The 20,997-nt window shown below is 39.0% G+C and overlaps 1 protein-coding gene across 3 annotated transcripts in view; it reads left to right on the top strand.

Annotated features, from left to right (window-relative positions):
• gabra3 (gamma-aminobutyric acid type A receptor subunit alpha3) overlaps positions 1 to 20,997 on the top strand; it is a 104,619-nt gene that overhangs the window by 26,893 nt on the left and 56,729 nt on the right. For all 3 annotated transcript variants that reach the window (XM_034152348.1, XM_034152339.1, XM_034152333.1), the window contains exon 2: positions 12,676 to 12,782. In XM_034152348.1, the coding sequence (XP_034008239.1) occupies positions 12,697 to 12,782 (86 nt within the window). In that variant the 5' untranslated portion in view covers positions 12,676 to 12,696. The remainder of the gene's footprint in view (positions 1 to 12,675; positions 12,783 to 20,997) is intronic.

Below are 20,997 nucleotides of genomic sequence, written 5' to 3'. Positions count from 1 at the left end.
CTTAATGTGAACACACCTCTCTAGTGACAACCCTTGCACATATAGTCAGTCAGACATTTAAGGGGACAGGGATCCTTACTGTATTTAAGAACTGATTTAATAATTAAAGTGGACCTATCATGCTATATTTGAAACATATATTGTAGGGCCATACCTATATAAAACATGTCTGTGAAGTTTTCTTTTCAAAATACCAAACAGATCATGCATTTTAGCCATGCCTCATTTCGCTCTATTTGCTCTTTTCCAGCCCTGTTTTTGCAAGGGCTGATTCTGCTTTTGTGGCAGACTACAGCGACACTTACAGGCCTGGCATATGTACTACAGCGTCTCCAGCGCTTTCGAGCTGTCTCTCATTCCCCTGATAGGTGGAGAGTTGCCCATATAGGCGGAGCACCCCTTTTCTGACGTCAGAAAAATTCAAATAATAATCAGCTCCGTTGCAGCCCCGTTTTTAGAGATTTGGGTATGGTGACACACCGGGGACACATATTCATGTATAAAAGACGTACAAAAGTGCATTTTGCATGATAGGTCCCCTTTAAGTCAACACTCTTTATCAGCCTGTCCTCCTCCAAAAAACGACCAAATAGGTAGATTGTTCAGCAGCTTATTACGACCAAAAGTCACGTTTTAAAGTTTAGCACCTCTAGTGGTCGTGTAAGAAACAATAATTTGCGGCATATGCTCGCGTTGATTGCAAACGCTCCGGAGGGTCGTATATTCACTAATAATGGACTCGAACGGTTCCCCCCCCCCAGAACTACACATGCTGGCTATTGTGTTTCGCAACATCTATACATAGATGGACGTTATCTAATGGGAACAATGCATCAGGGGTAGGATGTGTCTATGGCACGTCTCTAATGGGAATTGTAGTTTTAAAAGATGTTTTCGTATTTCCCATAATTAGAAGTTGCCAGTATTAAACTGTGTACATCCCTGGAGGTTTAGGGGATACGAAACACAGTGGTGTTATCAAATTTAAAACATATAATTAATAAATGGGTGAAAATCGCTTGTGTCCATAATGGGCAGCCTTAATATACCCACATGACAGCTAAGGTCAGAAGAGCTTTATTTAACAGCTGGTCTTATGTCTGTGACCCCTCCTGTTGTTAATTGATAAGCCTGAAACATGCACTTGTCAAGGTTCAGAGGCACATTTTGCAAATATGGCAGTAGCCATCGGTCATCTTAAGATAAGATAAGATAAGATAAGATATACTTTATTGATCCCAAGTTGGGAAATGTTTTTGTTACAGCAGCATGTACTACTTTGTTCTACTCCACTACAATTCAGAGGTTAACCTGGTATTTTTACTCCACTACATTTATTTTAGTTACTTTGCAGATTCTGATTAATGATGTGAAATATATACAACCCTTAAAGCAGACTTTAGTTACACCTGAGTAAAATTCAGGGAAGGTGATTGTCAAGTGCCAAAATAAACTATGCAATATATTAGACGTTAAGTACTTTGTCAGACTTAATATTTATCTGTTGATACCCCCAAAGTTTTTTTCTTAATCAAAAGAAGACCTTAAAGTATTCTTTTATGTTTAAATAAAGCCTTATTAGTTTGTCTGTTTTGCACATCCTCCTGTTAATATCTTTGGACGTCCTTCACTAGCTGTTTTATTGTAGAGATCACTACAGTATCTTCTTGATATTTTCTATTCTATATTTCTATCATTGACCCTCTACTTTCCCCCTATTTTGTATGTAGGCTACTCTTAATATTTAAATGTTTTCATCAAATATAACATATTCAACAAAAAAAATCAATAACGTGCTTTAATTGTGGTTCGGGTTAAAAAACTGTCAAGTTTACAGTGTAAACACAATAAATTATACTTTCCAGTATAAGTTCCAGTTTAGTTTATGACGGATTTATTTTGTTATCCACACATATATTGTTTTGATATTTGTAACACCAAACATGACCCAGTGGTCTAGTTAATAAAACATAATTGTTGGAAAGAGGAGTTGGAAAGGTAGTTTCTGAAGATGTTACAAATAACACACAGCATACAATGCCATAATAACTTTGTATTATTAATGTAAGACACTTATGTATGTATAACATCTGAAGATGTGTAGTTTTATTCATGTTTTCACATAATTTTACAGGATATTGCTATATTATTTCACATATTGTAGTTTAACACATTAATATCTGATTTGTAAAACATCACAGACAGAAAGGTATATCCGTCATTTAATGGTAAGCTATTGAAATTCTGAATCCATAGATGTGTCTCCCATCACCCAAAACCCCTAAATATTCTCTCAACTCAGTATGTACATTCACTGGACGTGGATTCTAAAAGTATACACTTCTTGCTAGAAATCTAATCAAAAAGCATTTTAATGGCCAAACTATCCTACAATTTAGGATTTTCCAGAGAGGGTTATTTGTGAATATACGACCCTCCGGAGCGTTTGCAGTCAACAGGAGCACTAGAGGTCGAAAACTTTAAAACGCGATTATAGGTGGGTAATAAGCGCTTGAACAATCTACCTATTTGGTCGTAATAAGGGCTTGAACAATCGACTTGGTCATATGAGTTGGAGGACTTGTTGCTCTTTATTGAGCTCCGTTGATACCAGTGTCTAGGGACAATCTCCAATCATTCCTAAGTTGTATACTTTACATATCTGATAAATGGATATCAAATAGAGTAGATTCAGCAGAATGTCTAAAGAGAATTACACACGCTGCACCCTGTGTGCAAACGTGCTCAACTGGGTGAGCATTATAGATCTGAACCATTAGCAAGTTGACAGGTAGGAACTGTAGATGCAACCAAGGTGTTAGCCAAATCAGCTTTATCCAGACACAGAGGGGACGGATGGACCCATCTAACAATCCAACCTCACTTTAACATTAGATACAAATGGACTGGAATATACAATACAGGCCATGAGGAGTGCTTTATGAGGCCATTCCTAGAGCAGCCAGCCATCATGGTTTTATGGAAGCCAAGGTGGCATGTCTGTGGGTTCAATCGTTACTATAAATGTCACTTCTCTGCAGTTTGTGTTATTGTTTCATCACTCATCTCTGGTCCACTGTTGCACATCCTTTCAGAGAGCTTACGCTCCTGAAAACCTTGCCTTGTCAAAAATCAAGTCACATTCGCTGTCACATGCAGTGACAGTGACATGAATGTCACCATCACATTCTTGTACTCGCAGTTTACTTTGGAAAAGGGTTTGAGCTCCTTCCGAACATCAAATTGCAACTGTTTTGACAGTTTTTGGAATTTTAAGAACTCTGGCCTCATTTTGGAATCCAGATTTCTGTTATTTTCTCTCTACTGTCAGGTACATTATGCACACGCCGTGAAAAGACTGTGAAAACAACTCCATCTGTTATATTTGTATTAATGTATTTATGCTAATGAACAACAGCAGTGGATTTTAGGAGGTTTTACAGTTCACCACCCTTGTAAATGTGCAGTTGAAAGGAGAGTAAGCCTTTTCCATGTATATATTGGCAAAACAAGCAGGGGAAAGACTTTATTCCTTAGATTCCTGCCAAGTTTATCACTAAACATTCATCAAGTCACTTCACCTTAAATTCAGGAGATCAAATATGTTGAGCTCTGATTAAAATCGCCTATCAGGACCACTTTAGCTTGAAGTTGTATATTACCTTTCAACACCTGGGAACAGTATATTTATACTGGAGATTAATCAGCCAAACCTTGGCACAGCACAATGACAATGACAGCATGGAATTTATTTGTCTACGCCCTACTAATGGCAACAGAGGCTTACTGTCATGTGTTTCTGTGTGTATAATGGATGTTACTCTCATAACATGTCCGTGAGGAACAAAACTAAATCCTTACAAATTGTCACTGCTGTAACATAATAGCGATGGGCCCCATTGGAAACAGTTTTGCCTGGCGACTGAATGCATAGATCATTTGGCGGTGATGAGGCTTTATGATCATAATCACACTCGTACCCAGAACATAGAGAAAAATGTTCCTCGCTCATTAGGTCCACCTGGGTTCCTTGTGCAGGGTGCTATACAGTACATCTCTCATCATCAACATCCCATCAACATTGCAAGCTCCAAATGTATGCATTTAAACAGGTTTGTGGATGTGGATGTTATTTAACACTATTGGTTATATACAAGTAATTGAAAGGATGTTCAAATGTATAGATGACTGACTCTTAGGTTTTAAGTGGTGGAGTTTTTCTTAATTATCTGGTACCTTTAGCCCACAGACTGTATCAAATAAGGACTTTGAATTTTGGTCACAAAAAAATGTCCTGTTTCAGTTAAGCTTTGAAAATGAATTGATCGTGAGCCCTTTTTCTGTTCTTTGTTTTTACATTTACTCGTCTAAGAAGCACAAGATCCTAATTCTAAACTGTTTATGTGACTGCAAAAATGACTTACTGTTATACTGTAGTGAATACAATTGTTTTTCCACACAATTTCCCCCAGCCAAAATAACATTTTGTACGCATCTGGGTGTATTACAGACCATTTGATCACTGTTAGATGCTCACTGCATGACCATTGCATGAAACCAAACATGATAGGATTAAAGGCTATTTTTAGTGAACAGCCACTTGGATTAAATTGCTATAGCGCTGTGTCCTAAATTCAACAATTACTGCAGTCTACATTGTTTCTTGGCTGATGAGGTCCACATTACATTTTTCTGTGTTTTCCGATCATCCTGACCATTAAGGGCACCAGAGGGCATTCATTTGCATAGAAAACATACTATGGACTTTATAATACAACTACTTGATGTTCCTTTAGGTCATGATTGACAAACTATAGACAACATTGTCACCACATGACGTATTTATATGAACAATTTAGGCTCTGACTGTTTTTGTTTTACCTTAATTGTTCAACAAATTCTTCAGTATAGTGGTGCAGTCAGATTATTCAGCTTATTTCCATCTAAGGCATTTATAGCCTTTTAATTCTGTCAAATGTGATTACATTACTCATTGCATTAAGAAAATGCTTTAGCTCTACTGTCACCGTAGGCGAGCTATTTTTAATTTGGCAACAAAAGCACCATGTCTTTTTCCAATCCTTCGCTTTCTCGGTTTCAAGCACAGTCTGAGCTACAGGGACTGCTGCATGACAGGTATTGGTAAATTAGATATAAAATTGTAAAAGGCGTCCGGAAGCTATATTTTTAACGCCTTTTTTCCTATGGAAAGACTTCCTTTACAATTGTAAGAATGCTGTCTAGTAAACTTTCTGAGTGATAATGCACTGAAGTTTTTAATTGGTGCTTTGGTAAAATGTACTGAATAAACAAAACGGAATGTGATAGACGATGTGTATATGGACTGACTAATGAGCATTATACATCTTCTCTTCTGGTCTTTAGTCATTACATTACATTTAGCTGACGCTTTTATCCAAAGCGACTTACAATAAGTGCATTCGACCAAGAAGATACAAACTTGAAGAAAACAGAATCATATAAGTAAATTAGGTTTCATAGAGCCAAAACATTTTAAGTGCTACTCAACTAGCTTTAGATAAGCCAGTCCTTTGTTAGTATATAAGTGCTTTGTTGGTATGTAAGTGCTTAGTTAGTATATAAGTGCTTTTTATTTTATTTAGTTATTTTGTTTTGTTTTTTGTTTTCTGTTTTTCATTGTATTGCTCGAAGTGGAGTCGAAAGAGATGAGTTTTCAGTCTGCGCCGGAAGATGTGTAAGCTTTCTGCTGTCCTAATTTCGATGGGGAGCTCATTCCACCATTTTGGAGCCAGGATAGCAAACCGACGTGTTTTTGCTGATGGGAACTTGGGTCCCCCTCGCAGTGCGGGTGCAGCGAGCCGGTTGGCTGATGCAGAGTACACGTGCTGGGGTGTATGGTTTAACCATGTCCTGGATGTAGGAAGGGCCAGATCCATTCACAGCATGGTACGCAAGTACCAGTGTCTTGAAGTGGATTCTAGCAGTTACTGGAAGCCAGTGAAGGGAGCGGAGGAGCGGTGTGGTGTGGGAACATTTAGGAAGGTTGAAGACCAGACGAGCCGCTGCATTCTGGATGAGCTGGAGAGGTCGGATGGCACATGCAGGTAGACCAGCCAGGAGGGAGTTGCAGTAGTCTAGGCGTGAGATGACGAGAGCCTGGACCAGAAGCTGTGTCGTATCCTCCTGATGTTGTAAAGCGTGTATCTGCAGCAGCGGGATGTTGCAGCGATGTTTGCAGTGAAGGACAGTTTGTTATCTAGGGTCACACCCAGATTCCTTGCAGTCTGAGTCGGGGAAACAACAGAGGGGCCGATGTTGATTGTTAGGTCAAGAGTGGGACAATCTTTTCCTGGAAGAAAAAGCAGTTCAGTCTTGTCAAGGTTGAGCTTGAGGTGGTGAGCAGACATCCACTGAGAGATGTCTGCTAGACAAGCAGAGATGCATGCGACGACCTGGGTCTCTGAGCGGGGAAAAGACTAAATGAATTGAGTGCCGTCAGCGTAGCAATGGTATGAAAAACTATGCGGGCTAATGACAGATCCGAACGAGTTTGTGTACAGAGAGAAGAGGAGGGGACCGAGGACAGAGCCCTGAGGGACCCCTGTAGATAATTGACAAGGGTCGGACTCGGACCCTCTCCAAGTTACCCTGTAGGTGCGGTCTTTGAGGTAGGAGGTGAGGAGGGAAAGTGCAGAGCCTGAAACTCCATGTTCTTGGACAGTGCGAAGGAGGATCTGATGGTTCACCGTGTCGAATGCAGCAGACAGGTCCAAAAGGATGATGACAGAGGAGAGGGAGGCTGCTTTAGCAGTGTGCAGTTCCTCAGAGACAGCGAGGAGAGCAGTTTCTGTGGAGTGACCTGCCTTGAAACCAGACTTGTGCGGATCAAGAACGTTGTTCTGATGGAGATAACAGGAGAGTTGTTTAAAGACACCGCGTTCAAGTGTTTTAGACAGGAACGGGAGGAGAGAGACAGGCCTGTAGTTTATAATATCGGACGGGTTGAGAGTGGGTTTCTTTAGGAGAGGGTTTACTCTTGCCTCCTTGAGACTGTTTGGAAAGTGACCAGAAGTTAGAGAAGTATTGATGAAATGGGTGGGAAACGGTGGAATATCAGGAGCGATAGTCTGAAGGAGGTTTGAGGGGATAGGGTCCAGAGGACAGGTGGTAGGACGGTCAGAGGTAATGAGGGTAAGAACCTCACTTGGAGAGAGAGGGGAAAAGGAGTCCTTTGAAACTTTACTTTTTTATCTGCCGAGCACATTATTAGAGTCTACCAATCTCTGTCTCTAATGAGAACTCTCCCTACCTTTCAACTCTACTAACTATAATGAGTAGCCGTGTTATGACTGAACCTCAAGGCGTAGATGGATCTAATGTCCAAAATATTTATTCATCCAGGACGTTTAAAGCCTTAAAGAAGACACATACGCAAAGAGTTTCCTCATGTGAGTGGAAGTGGCTTCAATAGGTGGCAATATGTCAGGAAATTAGCAACGCAATTTTCAGACAGACATAAGAACAAGGAAATGATGGCTCTGACTCCAGAGGGCATCCTGTAGTATTTATGGAGAACATTAAATGTTTAAAAGAATTGGTTTTAACACAAACCCGGTTTAAACAGAGAGAAAGAAAGAGAAAGGAGGTTGAAAACATTAAAGCCGAACTGTATGAGCATAGAAAAAAAGATCTCACCAAGCCTGCTGTCTAGCATCGTTTGTTGAGCAACACTCGGCCTGCCCTGGAGCATGACACCTTTTGAAAGGGAGATGAAAGCTTGAATTAGGAAAAAATAACATTTGAGCTCATTTACATGAACTGTATTCTGTTTAACTGGCAACACTTTTCTTTTTTACTCTGTTTTCTTGGAATGCATGTCAGAAAACCCGACTTCCTTCAAACTGTTTGCACATGTTACTCACTGGAACCGTATTGATCTCAGTCCCATGTTCCCTGCTTCAGTATTTCTCAGCCAAAGGTTGATTGCATAGAAAGTAGATGGATGGCTGCTTTATTTATTGCAACAAGGACACACAGTCAGGTTCATAATGATGACTGTAAATATTTGTATATCAATAACACCTCATGGCTCTGAGATTTATGAAGCAGTATATCAATGTATATTGGGTCTTGTCAAATCCTGTGTAAGTGCATTGATTGAAATTGTCAACACGTTTGATACATTATTAAGGAAAAAGCTAACAGAATAACTTATGGCTGATTTACATTTTCTATATGCAAGCATAGTCATTTTGAGTGATGGAATACATGTTATTCCCATTTTCTTTTAACCAAGCCTGTGTGACTGCAGTTCTTAGTGGCAACCTCTCCAAAGAAAGAAGATAAACCATTTTTTAAAATATTAATATTGGTTTGTTGTACTAACAGTGTGGCTTTTTTGGCCTTTAAAGGTAGGATAGGTAAGTTTGAGAAACCGGCTCGAGATACACTTTTTGTTATATTCCATGGAATGCTCTTAACATCCCGATAGCAATGAATATCTTAAGTGCTTTGACAAAAAATCCATAAAAAAAAAAAAAATGTCATCTGTGGAAGCCGTAGTACTGTAAAAAGCACGACCAATCATTTTAGCCGGCCCGGCTAAAATAACTGGATGGCCTACCTGCCTGTCAGCCTTCCATCTGTGCACAAACTTATCTCGTGCCCTCATTGGTCATGTGCGCGTTCGTGTGTGTTGGAGGAGGGGCTCTATGAGGAAGTGGCAGATTTTCTCCGGTTGTGTATTTTCAAATTCTAGCGAAACATAATTTTGCTTTTTCCTGTAGTTCTATTTATCAATCTAAATGTGAGTATAGAGTGTTAGACATATCAATTATAGAGATGTCTTCAACTCTCCAATATAATGGAACTAGATTGCTTGTGGTTCCCAAAGTACCAAATAATACATTTTACAAACTCAACACCAATGTTTCTTTCCAGAAATCATGATCTACTATAGTTACAAGAGAGTCCAAAGACCTTGTTGTTAGCAGTTAGATGAAGAAACAATGTATTTCTTCTGAACTTCACACACCAACCGTATCAAAGCGCAGGAGGAAGCATGTATCGACACACAACAATATATTCTCTTGATCTATCCTGAGCTAACGTCTCTCAGCTGAGGATGACGCCATTAATGTTTACATCTGGCGTTGTAGCAAGCCTTTCGTCCATAGATGCACGGTGATTTCTAGAAAGATACATTACTGTCGAGTTTTTCAAATATACCTTTTTGAGCCTTGGCGCACCAATAGTGCCATTCAGTTCCTAACCCTAACCGAAGGCTGATATCAACAATACTTGCACCAAAGCACAACTGTTGAGACAACAAAGAATATGCCTTTTTGATATTGAGGTAAATTCTCCCTTTAGAGATGTTTGGACTGGATGTCTTCCCATTTCACAGAGCATGCAACAGTCAACAGCTGTTCAATGTGATACACAATGAGAAAGTAAGGCTAGTAATAATGATGTTAAATGCCTGAAGCAGTGACATCAAGGTCTCATCTAATTTAAGGGGCTCTATTGTGCTTTTGGGGGATTTCCTTTTCCTTTATTGTGCTCGATTGGACTCCTTTGTTTACTTTGTAACATAGTGACATCTCTACATAGCACTCGCTTCTATTGGCTAGCGCTCCAACACATTGTATAATAGGCTATGGGGAGAGACATCTTTAAGTGGTTGACCAATCACAACAGAGCCGGCCAGCTAACCAATCAGAGCAGACTGGGCTCTGGTTTCAGACAAAGGGTGAAAAGAGGAGCTGCAGCACAGGTATGAGAAAAATAAAGAGCTTTTTGAACATTAAAGCATGGAGACATGTCACAGTAGAGACAGCAAATACAAATATGAACCTGACATTGAGCATAATAAGGGCTTCTTTAAAACAAAGTTTTTTCCACCATACGGTCACCTCTTATTCCTCACACATACAAAAAGAAGAAATGTGCTGGTAACTCAGGGTTCTTTGGCTCATGAGCATCACTGCCAGTGTAAAAGACTTATACGATGCGGATGTTGACTTCACTTTGTTTTCAGCTACAACCAATATTAAGACGGCTCTTTTAAAGTGAGCGCATCACAAACAGAGTGTAGAGGGATGGTCACAGGTTGCAGCATTATTAGTGCAGCCTCCTATTTGAACACTAACTTGGAGTGTATGTTCACATCCACTCATTTGTTTACTCCTCCTGTAATGATCAGCGCTGCACAGAGGCACTGAAAACACCGATTCCGAAAAGTGTTTGATCTCCTCTCTGTTCAGTGGCAATAAAAGGAGGGGGGGGGGGGGGGGGGGGTGTGTTGAATTTCAGAAAAGCACAATGAGAGCCTTTTAAGTATGACACAGCTGCAAACACTACATGTGTGAATGCTCGAGAGGCCTGCACCCCAATCATATGGTTTCCTTTCCCTCATTGTGCTGGTGTTTTCAGGCTGTATGCATGTATTTTTCATGAGAGGTCATTCAATTTTTCTGTCAATTGCCAGACTGCAACTGCCTTGTATAATTACCAATAATGACAGTGTTAGGATGCAGTCGCTAGGCAACATCTAAAGAGTGCAGACATAAGGATGAAGGAGATTGTGTACCGCTATAGAAAGGGTTTATTCCAAGGTTTTATGCGCTGCATTATCATGGGAGTGTTTGGTCAAATCGTGTTTATGGGCTTCTCAAAATCTCTGTCATCTCTCTCATGAATACTGAGGGTGGTGTGGGCGTAGGCACATGCACAAGCACTCACAATGAATGGATTTAATAGTAAGTATTTGGTTTGATTTGGTTCAAGGACATGTAGGTTATTGAATATTTAATGTATTCAGTTTGAGTTAGTGTTGATTATTCAAGCACACATCTGTGGTGGTAATAATTCAAAATAAAATAAATATAGATGATTAAGGGATTGTGCAAAAATGATAAGTGTAGTAAGGGGGACTTTACTTTATGTTTTACCTTTATTATACATTTGTACAACTCTTCCCTAGATTCGAGTCTTAAAATAATGTTTAGATATGAAACAATACAACAATCTTTTCAATTCAATGTTCCCTTACCATAGATGTTAAGTAAAACATGTACACATATCCTTATTTGTAACATATGCCTTCATTTTTTTTTAAGTAATACAAATATTTTTTACTTGAACATGAGAAATGTGGCACTGGTCTATTTTAATTATTTTATTAGGAAGAATATATTATATATTTTTTTTTTTCCTCTAATGTCTGGAAGAGCTTAATAATAAATTGTCAAATCATATTTAAAAAAAATGTTTTGTGAGTTGAGATTGTTTTTTCTTTCTTTCTGTCGTTATCAGGATCCCCATTGGCACTAGAAAGAGCATTGGCTAAATGTATTAAATATGATATAGCCTCATATAAATTGTAGTTCCTTAATCGAATAAACCCAGCATCGGATCGAAGCAGAATGTGATATTGTCATATATCATATCGTGCTAAATATTGGAAAGATATCATAATGATTAAACTTGTAATTTGTACCTAACAACAGTACAACTCCTTTAAATACATAGCAAAAAAAAGGTATGCAAAATTATGTATGACACCTAATGAAACATGAGGTACCACAACGTGAAGATTGAATATCTTTATAGCAGTAAAGAGTGAAATAAGATTTTTTTTTATTTAACCTTTATTTAACCAGATAAAAACATTGAGATAAAATCTCATTTTCAATGCTGACCTGGCCAAGAAGGCAGCAACGTTACACATAACACATAACACAAACAGTATAGCGGTATATAGTTGAACACCAGCTCTGTGGCTGTGGACAGGCTTAAGCATTGTAATATCTCTGTTCCACCAAGGGCCCAAATAACAAAACTAAATATAAATTACACCTGGTGTCCTGCCTAATATGATATAATATATGGTTGTTGACAATTCATCACAGGTAATACAATTAAAAGATTCTGAGTCGCATAACCAGGCATGTAACCAGGTGCGTTTAGGATCAGCAAATAAGCCCCTCAGACAGGTGTGCCAAACAGCGCGCGGCAAATATTAGAATCTGAGCTAATTACTGTCGGAAAATGTCTAGTGACGTGCGGGAGAGGAACACAGTGATACATGCAAATGACGCTTCAATGTCTTGTTGTTCGGCTGAAGGACAGGTGGAAATGTGTGTGTGTTTAGGAAAAAAGAAACCCCAAAAAGATGTGTGAAGCAGACAAAGTCAACCTTTTCCATTACAATGATTTGCAGGCGTTGTGGCAGCACGTGATGTCACATGGTAGCTCATAAACGTGACTAATAATTTTTCTCATTTAGATTTCATTTTAAACGCTGTTTGATTTATGTTTTCTCATATAAGAAGACACACAATATGATTTATGTCCCTTAATAAAAAAAAGACCAATAATATGATACGTTTGAAAGCCACATGCTGTTGGATATAAAAATGTCAGTATCAGTTTGAGATGGGGCAGTGACCATCAATCACAGAACTAAAAAATATAAGATATATATGAGAAGACAGGTTAAGCAGGGTGCCGTACTACAAAAAAAGGAATATTAAGGAAATCAAATATCAATTGGTCGAACATTTTATTTCACTTCTGCATTTACCTGTTAAGCTATGACATTTGTTGTTATCGTTTTAAGCTGTTTTCAAGCTTTTATCAGTGAACACTGTATGACATAATCTCCCTTTCCCTCTTCTGTCTTTTCTACAGGACCCCTCTGTTTTAACAGATATGGCTGCTGCACTGTGGAAGATTAAATCACTGCACATGGGCTTGTGGATCTTCTTCCTGCTCGTCAACCTCCTTCCTGCAGCCAGGTACGACAACAGCCTATTGTAGTTGCAAGTTGCAACACAGTCTCACTCCCTGATAGTCCAATAGCGACGCTTGGTCAGGGTCCTTTGGCGTGCAGTTGTGACGCACCGAGTCTCCTTCAGCTTCATAAACGGATGCAACGAGCTTTCAACTGATTGCAATGTATTCCCATCGGCGGCGGTATTTGACGCTCAAGGAAGCACCGCATCGGTCCATGTCGGCGGCAGTTAAAGGCAATGTGAGCGTCCATTCCCATTGGATAACGGAGAATTTTACACCCGGAAGTAAGTATTCTCCTTACTGTCGATTGATTTTACAGTGATATCTGCACTACTCATCAACTCAAAAATAGTTTCCGGTCTATTCTGAGACCAAATCACTGTAGATAAATAAAGAACTGAGCCAGTTTCAGTGCAATATTTAATGCAACTGAACCATTTATTACAATGCATTTATGTGATGACTTTCAAAGAGTAAAGCAAGCACTAGCTGAATAAAGTATGATTTTATCTTTTACGAAACGTTTTTTTCATATGGAATACAATCGGAGGTCAACCAATCACAGAGCTTGAGGACTAATCACGGGGTTTGTCGAGCAAAGCGCATGGTGTAGTCTCAAACAATAGCTGAGGATTATGGGTCTTCGGCCATCCTAAACTCCGATACAACTATTTGTTTCTCAGAGTCGAAGGGGAAAAACACAAAAGCATTGCACACAATTTAAACCAATCAATGTTGTGTAATTAACAAGGATAATCTGGTGTTTTTCAGTTGATGAGTAGTGCAGATATCACTGTAAAATCAATCGACAGTAAGGAGAATACTTACTTCCGGGTGTAAAATTCTCCGTTATCCAATGGGAATGGACGCTCACATTGCCTTTAACTGCCGCCGACATGGACCGATGCGGTGCTTCCTTGAGCGTCAAATACCGCCGCCGATGGGAATACATTGCAATCAGTTGAAAGCTCTTTGCGTCCGTTTATGAAGCTGAAGGAGCCTCGGAGCGTCACAACTGCACGCCAAAGGACCCTGACCAAGCGTCGCTATTGGACTATCAGGGAGTGAGACTGTGTTAGTTCACCTCTCAATCCCCCCCCCCCCCCCCCCGACTCTGTCCCTCCAGCTGATTTTCTTGTGATGTGCTTTGTATAATACTTTTAATAATCAGTCTCACTGCTGCAGCAGACATAGTCTAACAAACGCCATCAGAAGTTAAATCTATACTGTAAGCACAAAATCAAGAGAAGTTTTTTTTCCGTTTTTACACAGAGAGATAGCCTTATCTGTGACTTTGGCATATTTAATTATCCAAACCTCTTTATTGATCACAATTGGCTGTGAAAATCTTTAGTATTGAATGATCCATTCAATGCAAAAGGTTTATCCATTATTTACTGAAGTCTCAGGATTTGAGACTTCCTGGACCTCACTGTGACTTTCACAGTTTTGGACAAGGTTTAAAAATAGATCTCATCCCACCTTGTCATGATTAGGCCCAAAAAGAGCAAACACAGAGTGAGCTCATGCTCTCATGGAAATGTAACTCGTACTCTGCACCGGTCTGAATTTCACTGACTGCTGAATTAATGTGCATTGTGCAGCACACCACAGCCCTGACTTCACAGCATGTCTCCCCCCCCCCTGCATCCCGTGCACATTTCTTAGTTTGTGTGCTAGTCATCAAATAAATATATACAGGACAAATCTCTGGAATGTATAGAAGTCATTCTAACCACACTGCTTGTAATTTCAAATGAAGAGATTACATAGGTTGACATGTTGGCATTGATAAGGTGTTATGTTATGGTGGGTAGTGTAAATCACTTAAAGATTTTGCACGCTGTGAAAGGCGAACCTGGAAGAAGCAGGCAGGGAGAGAAATCAGAAGAGTGTGACAGGGATTAGCCCAGATGTCTTTGTCGTTGTGCCACTTGGCTCTCCTAGCTTGTTAGGCACACACAGAGTTCAAATGACATACATTAAATAGAAATGTGTGGTCGGAACACCATTGGTCCGGTACTGTTTTTCATGGTATGGGCTGGACACCTTGGTAGCATTGAAGGTAAGTCCTAATGATACAGCGATAAGCTAGCCACATAGCTCGCTATCAACAGTTTGTGGGAAACCCTTTCTGTTCCAACTGAGGGTGTAGGAAAATCATTCCTAGCATTCGGTGACATTTCAGCTAGGGTATTCAAAAAAAAAAAAAAAAATGTATTTAATCTGAATGATGGCTTGTTAAAGTATAAGAAAAATATGTTGGTCAAGCTCAGGATATTATGTTTAAAACATTTATTTTACCATCCCCAGTCATCCCCTGTTACTGTGAAAAATAGTAACAGGGTGGACATGTTATGCTAAACTTGGCTATTGGTACATGTGTGATGATAATCAAGCTAGCACTTGGTGACAACAGAAACATATATTTGACAGATATATTCACCATATTTTCTAAATGTAAAATAAATGATCAGTTCCACTAAAAATGAGCATAACAGGGTGGACATGTTATGCTTTACCGCAACAGTTAAGTTCTTTAAAACATTAAAAAAACGTTGAAGGAAGAACGCATTCACTCTGTTTCTTGAAGATGATTCTCCCACTCAAAATGTATCCTTCTTCTTCTTGAGTCATACCAATAGTAGAATAGTAAAGGGGCGTGTCCAGAGGGATTCAAATCAGAGTATCAGGGGGGACATTCAAACAGGGGACACACACTTTAAAAAAAACTTTAAACAATAAAAATGAATTAATAACAAACATTTACATTTGGTGAGGAATATTGGCAGAAGGGTTATACAACAGTGACAAAAATGTAACATTTGTTTGTATTCTCTTAAGGATTCTTAAGAGAATTCTCTAACCCTCTCTCTTTGATTTCTTTTTTTACATCTGTTACAGAAGTTGAGCAAACATGATTTGGGACACAGCAATTTGGCCTACTTGTGTGTATCAGAGTAATTATTTAGAATTTAGAATATCCTGGGTAAATATAAATAACATTGTTGTTTTATGGTAGAGGGGTATACACATTTAAAACCAAGCTTTTAAAAAATAAGCATTAGAAATGTTAAATACAAAATATATGATATAATGTGGTGGGGACCTAAATGGCACTGAATGCTAGGAATGACTGATACATTTGACTGTATTTTGTCTTGGGATAATGTATATTCTCAAAAGATTTTTCATTTATAGTTTGCAAGCCAAGATTTGTGTTTGAGGTTTAGTTATTATGTTATACAATGACAGTTTTCAAGAAAACACTAGCTTAGAACACAACATATCCTCACATGCTTAGTATTGGCAGATTTTTGCCAATACCCTGCCATAGTTTCAACATAACAATGCACAGTTGTCTTGGTTTGGTGGTGAAGAAAGGCTTGCACAGAGCCTTGACTTCAACCCCATCCAACTCCTTTGGGATGGATCCAAACGCTGACTTTGAGCCCGGCCTCATTACCCACCATCAGTGGCCGACCTCACTGGTGACCTTGGGGCTGAACAGGATTCTCCCTGAAGCCTGCTTCCAACTTTTTTTGGGAAGCTTTCCCAGAAGGGTAGAGGGTGATGCAGCATATTAATGCCCCACTGTTTTTGGAACGAGATGTTATGTTTAGGTGTCCACATCTATCTGGATCAGAAGTTTTCAAACTGAGGTGTGTGAAATAAGGAAGGAAGGAAGAAGAGGGCTGCAGTCAGTTTAAAGAAGATATGCCTTCGTCCTAGAGTCGATCAAACAAGCAACTCAGCACATACATTCAATGTGACGAGCACTTTCTGAAAATATCATTGTTACCGACAAATCCTTATCACTTTGAGAAAAATGACATCTTTAAGTTTTCTTAAGTGTGAACGTAAACTAGTAATAGTTGTCCATACATCCAAAAGCTAACAGCTAATTCGAACAACATCAAGAGTACCAATCTTTCATTCTAACTTGATGCATGTGTGAATAAAACCCACAGAACGTCAAACATAAAGGATATATAAATATATACATCATACCTAACAAATTGTTTATTGATTTGTGTCTCTTTTATAGGAACAATTAATTTACAACATCCAATACGAAGGTTTATCTGAAACAAGCTCAAATACCATAATGAACTTAATCCATCAATTATTATTATTGTTATTATTGTAATTTAAATAAAATGTTATACCCGGAAAATCAAATACAGTGAAACTAAATCACAGGTTTGAAGGGATTTATGTGGAGGGAAGTCCAGTGACAGGTGATAAAACTGTGTGCACGCCAGAAGTAAAGGGCGTTGTTTATGGTGAAGCTGGAGTGAACGAGGACATCCCAACTCATACCTGAGGACTCCTCTGTCCTTGCGTCTCTTCCTCGTGTCTTAGCTCCGCCTCCGCAAGACGCGAGTGAGGGAAAGGAGGAGGCAAAATTATCATTTGGGATGAACCTTGAATTGTTGGTCAAGACATTTTGAGGTTATATAAACTAAAATGTACACCAAACATGTAGTATCGCGTGACAACAGACACACCTACTGTTCTAACTTCTACTTTCACATTTGCATTTACAGATAACATTTCTAAAGAGAACATTTATATTTTCATAGTTAAAACTGCATTAGTACTTTAAGCCTGACCTTGGTTTTGGTTTCGCGGTATGCGTGAGGCCGGAGAAGATTGATGATAGAATTATTGGCATTAGCATTCAGGATGTTAATGATCATGGAAAGTCATTAGATGTGATGAGAGCAGCAATTAATAATGGAAATGTATAAAGTGTTGACACATTCAGACACAGAAGATTGTCATCACACCATTTCCAGCAGGGCCTGATCGGTAAATGCAATTCATTATGCATGAACCTAACACAGGCTTTTCACAAATGTTAATCTTTTTGGAATTACTTGAGACATGAGGTAGTGCACATATGCAAAACACTGGCACAGCAGTCTTCACTTCACACATGTATTCAATTTAACCTGTACTAAATCAGAGTTCATTTGAGGGAAAGACATTATTGTGCTGCCTCTCCAGAAATCTGAACCAAACATGGAGTTCCTCTCGGAAATGTACGTCTAAAAGTGAAAGTAGACATTAATTGTCCATCAAAGTTAAAGTTGCTAGAGTTTGGAAATAATCCTCAGAACGTCGGCTTGCACATATTCCCAGAATATCTGCGTATCAGCAGAGCAGTTTCTGAGCAGTGCCACCTCCCTGATGCTATCTGCGGGCTCCAAATCAGCTTTACTACAGTCGAGGCAGGAGACTTTCCTGATGGATTAAGGTGTAACAGACAAATCCTCCCTATAAGGGTCTGTCATTCTGCTCGTCACCTCATTTCCTAATTTCCAGCACACTGCGAGACAGGGCTGATTAAGCTATTATTCCCAGGAATCCATGTATTACATATGAATGAGAAGGGCTGTTTTTATTTCTATTCGGCGAAGGGCTTTCGCTGCCTTTAGCTCCTTTAGCTCGACTCGCTTCCAACCCCCCGCCCTTCCCCTTCTCCAGTCAACACCTAACAAGTGTGGACACCCGGGCTGTCTTGTTGTCTATTTTGTTTGTTATCCATCGCCGAGCTGCTGGATAACGTGTCACATAATCAATAGCTATAAGGATGAGAGTGCTATATGTACACTTTGCTTATGGATTGAAGTGAAGTTGCCAAGGCTCCCCTTGCTTTCTCACCCCATCTCTTGCATGAATAATTCAAAGTGTGGCAGAGAGGGGCATCACTTTGAGAGGCGACCTGGTCAACAGATAACATTCTGTTTCGGTAGTGTTGTCAAGGTTAATGTGTCACAGGTCTGTACAAGGGCAATGTATTCATGGCTGAGGCACTTTGCTGATTGAATGACCGGGCAAATTATTCCTACTTGAAGCCAAAAGTAAAGAAAGTCAAAGGTTTACGAGATGTAACTCATATTAAAGGGGGAATGATCGGTGAAAATGTGCAACCTGCCACACTTAACGACATAAACAACAATTATATGCATTACATTTAATGAAGTTGTATCTTTTTAACCGCAAGCTTTACTGCAAAGGGTCACTGTGGAATTAAACCCTTTTTTTTATTATTAATATATGTCCACAAAGTACGAGAGCCTGATATATTCATCGACAATATTGGAAACTGCATGCACACACAATATATTCAGGTAGAGTACAGTAGAGAGAGATATCAGGAAGAGGTTCTGTAAGATCTAATGGAGGCTCAAAATAAGTGGCTGATTTAAAAAATGTAACCTTGGTTTCCACTTACAAATATAAGTAGTTTGGATAAAAGTTTTTCAAGCTTATGAGTATGAGCTTGAGTAATTGGAATGAAGAATAAACCTTTGAATATATTATTAATTAAATACAAAAATCATGAAAATGTAGTACTCTTAAGTTGTATCCTTTTTTAGTTTTGTCACAGTAATTATGTTTGAGCCTTTATTGATCTGTTTGGCAATTAGTTCCTTTCAATACTCCTGGAAACCTACTAATCAAAAACGTTGACTTCTTAGAGATATAATGCAAGTAGCAGCAGTAGTGCAATGGGAAACTAGTGTCCCAAATTCTTTAGAAATGTCATTGATCTGCTCACTAATTACATTTGAGCTTCAGTCAATTTTCTATTGATATAGTGAACTTCCCTGCAATGATTTTCAGTAACCAATTAGTGGACATCCCCATCAGGCACCAATCCAAATGAATCTGAATTGGATTTTCCAGAAGGCGTCTACACATTGAGCACGGACCACTAAGTCATGGGAACACTCATTGCACTAAACATCTGACACCTCTCCGAATGGACCCCAAAGATATGAACAGAACATGAGATTGGTTTGGTTGATCCAACGTAGCTCAATCCGTATCTTGTGCTCGATGTTGCCTATTTATGATGTTTCATTTATTCTTCTTTTCCCCCCTCAAGGGAAATGGCTCTGACTCACTTTCCATGGAGCATTGTCTACTAAACACAATCATTTCAGTACATCCCATATATTTTGCCACCGGCAACATCCGCCCCCGACTCTTTCTAAAGTTAAATCTGTGTCTGAGGTAACGCTATGGATAAACAGTCCATTCAATACAGATTAAAAGTCTGATTTATAGGGTAATTTCATGTAGCTAGATACCATTTTGTGTTGCTGTTAGCAAAACAAATACATTTTGTTGCAATCCTCACTAACTGCATTACCCCCACTCCTTTCACTGCAATGTTCTTTGGTTAAAAACTACTAGAAGCTACTAGAATATTCATCCCAATCATGGACTGAAAACCAACACTTTCCAAAAGTTGGATCATAAAACGTAAAAACACAGAAGCAGTGCAGTAATAAAGGAATTTAATATCACACAAACCAGCTGTGCTGCATATTTTAACAGCTTGAAAAATGTGTCAGACTGCTTTGGCAATTGATCAAACAGCTTTTTGTAGAAGAGTCAGTTTAATCATTCCTATAGGGTGGACGGTTGTGATTCTCCACTCCATTTTGGCACAGTAAGGAAAGTCGATGCTGGGGTTTTAGTTTCCTAGAAAGAACCAAGATAACCACAAGATCCATGCACTTAAATGAAATGATGTTAATAAGCAACTATCAAAGATGTTGGTTCATGGTATTGATGTAAGGCTCGTCCTTTTTGTCTAACTAATCAAACATTTTTGGTTTCAGTTACAGAGGAAAAAGTGGAATAAGATGAATGCAAACTGAGCAGAGGGGCAAATATTGGTAGGCCTTGCAGGGTGATTTTATTCCAGATAGTAGTTTGGAATAAGCTGGACACATGAATCCAAGTAGTCAGAAGGCATCTGAGACTTGGAGGACTGCTTTGGTCTGGTTTATTAGGTTGTTTTTTGGCGGATTGTAGAAATGTTTTTAAAGTACCCATTAATCCTCATCTGCAATACGGAGAGAAAAGGAAGAAAACTGCTCGGGTTTTTAAATACATGTTAGACAGTAGAAACTGTTGAGTGTGTTTGATTAATTAACATATCATGGCCCAGCATTAACAATAAAGCTTTATTTTCAGTGCACTCATGAGTTTATTGAAAGCAAAACACCATGGAGCATGCATTACATGTTCTGTTCTGTATATCACTAATAAATGCATTCTTCAGCACACCAGGAGACAGGTAAAAGACACATTTCCAGGTATTTATTTGTTTCCGCATTCAAAATAGAAGGCTGCATAGAAAATGATCGTATGAAAAAACAATCTACATAAAGAAAGGGTTTCAATTCCTCA

This window comes from Trematomus bernacchii, unplaced genomic scaffold, assembly GCF_902827165.1.
Source record: "Trematomus bernacchii unplaced genomic scaffold, fTreBer1.1, whole genome shotgun sequence".
Classification (NCBI taxonomy): Eukaryota; Metazoa; Chordata; class Actinopteri; order Perciformes; family Nototheniidae; genus Trematomus; species Trematomus bernacchii.
This window is presented reverse-complemented; position numbering and strand designations above follow the sequence as displayed.